This window comes from Echinops telfairi, unplaced genomic scaffold, assembly GCF_000313985.2.
Source record: "Echinops telfairi isolate 266 unplaced genomic scaffold, ASM31398v2 ScPeMD7_9;HRSCAF=40, whole genome shotgun sequence".
Classification (NCBI taxonomy): Eukaryota; Metazoa; Chordata; class Mammalia; order Afrosoricida; family Tenrecidae; genus Echinops; species Echinops telfairi.
Window position 1 is genome coordinate 23,328,990 of NW_022103906.1, and position 5,205 is coordinate 23,334,194.

Genomic DNA, 5,205 nt, shown 5'->3' on the forward strand with positions numbered 1-5,205 from the left:
GGGGGGGGCTGTCAGCTGGTCCGGCAAGGCCAGGCATCTTACCTGGAAGCGAGTAGCCAGCAGTTCCAAAGAGCTCTCACTGTTCTGCCCGGGAGAGACCGCCCGGGACCTGAGGAGGGAACCCGGGCAGGGGCATGTCGTGAGAAGCTGCCTGACAGGGGCTGCCGCTTCACGTCCCACTGGCTCCAGACCTGGGCCTCGAGTCCAGCAAGATGTGCAAACTGGACAGTCGGTGGTCAATGTTTAGCTTTGCCAAGCTCAAAGCAAATGACTATCATTGACTACCGCTATCATTTCCTAAGAGAAAGGACCATTCAGTACCAGGAAGTAAGAAAGCAGGAAGGCTGTAAGATCCGAAAAAAACCATTTTAAATTCAACACGTTTCATGTTATGAAAGACCCCTTACAGTCTTCCCCCCTGCTGTCTTTTTTTTTGTATTGATTGAAGATTTATTTTAGTTAATTACAAAGCACTGTTGAGCAATCCATTTTACACATGTGTAGGACTTCTTATTAGACTCCAATATTTGAATTGTTAACTTGTATATTTTCAAAACATGGGTGACTGGACACAAGTTACAATATGCCGTGAAGGTAATATTTTCAAATAACACTCATTTATAAGGGCAAAACGATGCCTGGTAGACTAACAGAAAGGAGGAGAAAATGTGAAAACATCAAATATCTATTGTCTGCAAACAGTGAATGCTTCACTTCTTTGTCCAATTGTATTCCCTTGATTTCTTTCCCTTAGTTAAAGGTTCTAGCTAACACATCTAGTGCAATGTTGAACAAGAGTGGTGATAGAGGGCATCCTTGCCTAGTTCTCGTTCTCAAGGGACCCCCTGCTGTCTTTCTCCACCCCAGCACTGGTGAGTCTTCCTCACTGGGCAGCGGTTGGCAGGGTCTTTGGGGGTAGACTGTTGACCACATCTCGCTCTCCTTGTATTTTACATGGAGATGGACTGGAGGCCCAGAGAAGGCAAAGGAGTTGCCCAAAGTCCCACAGCTACTCAGTGGTGGGCCAGTTGTCCACTGTCCCCACCCCTGACCAGAGGCTTGTCCCCCACCAGCTGGGTCATGTGGCTGGAGTGCCTTTGAGAGGGTCCCAAGCTTGCCCCCACAAAGGGTGGCAGCTGCCCCACTTAACTCCCAGGCAGGCAGCCGAAGGGCCAAGTTTAGAGTATTCCTCCATCTCCTCACCAGTCACAGCCAAGAGGGACAAAAGCCTCCCCCCACCCCCACCCCCCGCCCACCCACTAGCTCCCCAGGGACCCCCCTCCCATGCCCTTCCCAGCTGAGCCAGGCTAGAACCAGGAATAAGAAGTCATCAGCAGGCCAGGGGCTGGCAGCAGGCAGGGAGGGAGCCCGCCAAGCTCCACCCCCTACCCCCACTCCTGGACGTCTGGTCTGGTCACTTTGGGAGGAAAAGAGCCTGCAGGAGCCTGGGCCTCCCCAGGGAGGGCTGTCGGGTCAGTCTGAGGGGAGCCTGGCTCTGGCTCTGGCCCTCAGGGTTTCTCAAGGCCCGAGAGGTCTCCGGGGTGTTGATGGTGGGTGCTCTGGGCTGGGGGGTCTTGGCAGGAGAAAGAAGAGGCATGGAAACTCGACTGGTCAGGTGTGGAGCTGGAAGCAGGGGGTACTCGGCTAGGCACCCCTCCTTCACCACCACCACCACCTCTGTCCAAGAGGGGCCTCGGGGAGGAAAGGCTGGTGTCAGTCATTTGCGTCCCTTCCCCGCCCTGACTGGAAGTTTTTGTCACATTCCCAGATACCAAGAGGTTGTTGCCATCCTCTCTGGCTCCTGCTCCTGTGAACACATGCACCAAGAGTCACTAATGAGACCGGGCTGCGTCAGTGGCCTGCCCCCAGTCCCTGCAGCACGCCTGGCCAGGGCAACCAGCAGAGGAGGCAGGGCTGGAGAAACAGCATCTGACTCAGGCAGGCCTCAAGGCCCGCCCAGAGGGCTCTCCTAGTTGGGGGAATCTCCTCACATTCCTAACCTGTGACGAGGTGAGATGCCCCACCCCAAGAGCCACCTGTTCTTACACATACACACACACACACACACACCCCACTCGCCGAAACTTTGGCCTCCAAGCTCAGAAACTTTGGCCTCCAAGCTCAATACCCCACAAGCCCAGGAGCCTGCCCATCAGCCCAGCCCAGTGTGGTGGTGGGGAATGATGCCGCCAGAAGTCCCGGCTCCCCCTGAGAGCTCTTGGAGACAGGGGTCCTGGGAACTTAGGCCGAAGGCACACCTCCCCCCAGAAGTCACCCCTTAGCAGCCCACTTGTTGCCCATGCCTGCACCCTTCACACTCTTGGGAACCAGTCAGACCCGGGCTGCCAGGTGGCTGTGCCAGCCTGTCCTGCCCTGCCTGTGGCTGCACGCCTAGCCTGGCACCCACTTTCACCCAACTGGGCAGAGGGGCAGGCTCAGCCCACCCTACACCCCTCTCATCGGCTGCAAGGACGAGAGTCTGGGACCTTGCAGATGTGCAGGCAGGGCAGGAGAGGGGCTTTATGCTGACCTCAAGGTGGGGGTGAGGGTGCGGGTGTGGGTGTGGGTGAGGGTGCAGGTGAGGGCAGGGGGTAAGGGCACTTCCTGTCAGATCCAGCACAAAGGGGGTAGGGGGTCCTACCGATCCAGCTGCAGCCGAAGGGGCGACCGGCTCTGGCGGATCTTGCTCTGTGCCTCAGCGTGAAGCATGCCCTCTGCATTCTCCCCATTAATGGCCACAATGACGTCACCAGGTCGGAGGTCAGCAGCTTCTGCTTTGCCCCGCTCTGTTACCTTTAGTGGTGGTAGGGAGAGGGGCAAGGGGGCGATGAGGAGCTGATGAGTCTGCAGCACCCACACTGGGATCCTGAAAGGGGTGGTGGGAGAGGGGTGTTTCCCACCCCCCCACCATTCTTGCCCCCAAAACACAGAAACTTGTTTGGACTGGGCTAGCCAGCCTCCCTGCTGAACACCCCTCACCCAGCCTGAAGCAAGGTGGCCTCTCCCCCAGGGCTGTGGCTCCAGGCCTTGCTCACAGCCAGCCCTTGGCTGGCTAATCCCCTCCCCAAACTGGAGTGGCAGCCCCACCCCACCCCTGGGGCCTTGCCACTCTAATGGGGGCCTCCCAAAGAAAGCAAGGAAACAGGCTTTCAGGAACGGTGATGTGGAATTTCAGGTGGAGGCCTTGCCCATGCAGAGCACACTGCAGGTGGCTGCCAGTGCACAGGCCCTGCCATGAACACTCCCCACAGAGCCCCAGACCCAGATCAAGAGGAACTGCTGAGAACCCAGCGGTTCCTGTCCTGCTAACCACCCAGCATAGTGGCCGGCAGGGATGTGGGGGCTGAGTGAGCCAGAGAAGAGAGCAGGTCCTGTCCTTGAAGTCTGCTCCTCAAGTGGCTATCCTGTCCCCAAGGCAACAGGGCCTGGCACACCCCCCACCACCAGTGCTCCCAGGCCACTGGCTCTAGGATGAAAGAGAGAGGCGGCCTGTAGTGCAAAGTGGACAGGACAGATCCTTACCTTGGTCACCATGATGGGCGTGTGGAAGTCCCTGCCCCCCGTGATTCGGAAGCCCCAGGGTGCCGGCCCCACCACATCCACAGTCAGCAGCGCCATACCTGGGGGCCAGAGGAACAGGGGTGGGGACTGTCTGGGCTGCCCCACCCCACCCTGAGAGACACCAGAAACCAGCTGGAAGGGTCAGCAGGGAGGCAAAGGGGGAAGAAGAGGGGTGACAGGCCCAAAGAGCAGCCAGCCAGGGACAGGGTAGGTGGGGTAAGTAGCAGCGAGTAGCGGAAGTGATTAAATCCCTCCCTCAAGCCCCCAAGTTTCACTTCCCCCCACACTGGGAAGCCATGAGTCCGGAGTTCCCTCCTCCTTGGTCTTCTGCTGAGCGGCACCCAGGTCGGCCATTGGGGTGCCAGAGAGGGGCTGGTGGAGATGGGTGGGCAGGGGCTTGTGGGAGGTGCCAGCACTTCCTCCCACCCCCACACTCCTCCCCCATCAGGGTTGTTGTGTCCCACTAGTGCTCACTGGCTTCCTGTCCCCAAAACCCACAGCACAAGGTACTTCCTCCCCCGCTCTGCTCTGCGCTCTGGGGGAGGGCAGGCGGGCAGCCTGGGGAGTGTCCAGCTCTGGGAACAGGAGTGACAGCAGCGAGGAATGGGTGGTGTCAGCACAGACTGTATTGTAAGGTGCTGGCCCCGTGGGGGGGCTGGCTGATGGTAGTCTCCTGAGGGGCCTCCTGGCTGCCTGCCAGGCCTGGCAATCCTGGGACCCTCTGTCCTCCCAGCAGCTTCCAGAGGAGAGGGCTCCTCTGCCCCTGGGCACACCCACCCCCTGGGGCTGGCTAGGGCCAGGAAAGGACCTGGGTTCAATGACTCCCCCAGTCCACCCCACGGGGGAACGCTAGCCCATGTCACGCCTGCCATCTGGGGCCACAGACCTGCCCTGAGTGGTCCCCTGCCCTGAGCAAGGGAGTATCCTAGTGGACCAGGCCCTGCTGGGATTTCCTGAGCCTCAACTTCTGGAGCCTGGAGCCAACCCAGGCAGGAAGCTGTAGTGCCCGGCTGGGCCACCACCCTGCCCAACACCCACCTGGGGCTGCCCCTGGGGAGGTCCAGGGACTGCTGCTTGCCTGAATCTGTCAGGGACAAGAGAGCCACATCCTGTGTTTAGGCTCGTGGGGCGCGGGCACCCAGGCAAGCAGGGCAGTGTGGTCTCTCTGTGGCCAGGGGCAGTCGGTCCCTCCCCAGCCCGCCGTCAGCGCCCGCGGCTCGAAGACGCCTTGAGGTTCCCAGACCTTTGAGCCGGCCAGTGGACTCCGGCGACGGGTGCCACGGGGACGTGCCCAGCCCGTCAGCCCGGCTCTCCCAGTTCTGGAATGGCTGACGGCTCCAAGGCCCAAATCCCCTGGGCCCGGGGAGCAGCCCGCAGTGGGGCTGCAGAGGGGAGCGAGGCTGCGGGGGCCAGGGCCGGCTGGCGAGCAGAGGGCGGCGGGCCCAGGGAGCGCAGGGCAGGACGCTGGCGCGGACGCTGCGGGAGCCGGGGCGGAGAACGGCTGGCTCTGGAGGCTGCGCCGGCGGAGGGTGCGCAGGTGGGCGCGCTCACCTGGCTCGCGCTCACCTGTTGGGCTGGGCTGCTAGGCCCGGGAGGGAATGGAAGGAGGGCGGGCGAAGAGACGCGGCCGATCCCGCCGCCGCC

The 5,205-nt window shown here is 60.7% G+C and overlaps 1 protein-coding gene across 2 annotated transcripts in view; it reads right to left on the reverse strand.

The window, feature by feature from the left end:
* Positions 1-5,205, reverse strand: part of PDLIM2 (PDZ and LIM domain 2) — a 13,449-nt gene extending 8,244 nt beyond the window's left edge. Inside the window, exons 1-4 of one of the 2 annotated variants that reach the window (XM_045286796.1) lie at positions 5,128-5,205; positions 3,523-3,620; positions 2,642-2,793; positions 43-109 (exon numbers count right to left, since the gene is read on the reverse strand). In XM_045286796.1, coding sequence (XP_045142731.1) covers positions 43-109; positions 2,642-2,793; positions 3,523-3,618 — 315 coding nt within the window. In that variant the 5' untranslated portion in view covers positions 3,619-3,620; positions 5,128-5,205. Of the gene's footprint in view, positions 1-42; positions 110-2,641; positions 2,794-3,522; positions 3,808-5,127 lie in introns of those variants that run through there. The other variant, XM_045286797.1, reaches the window with a different exon arrangement.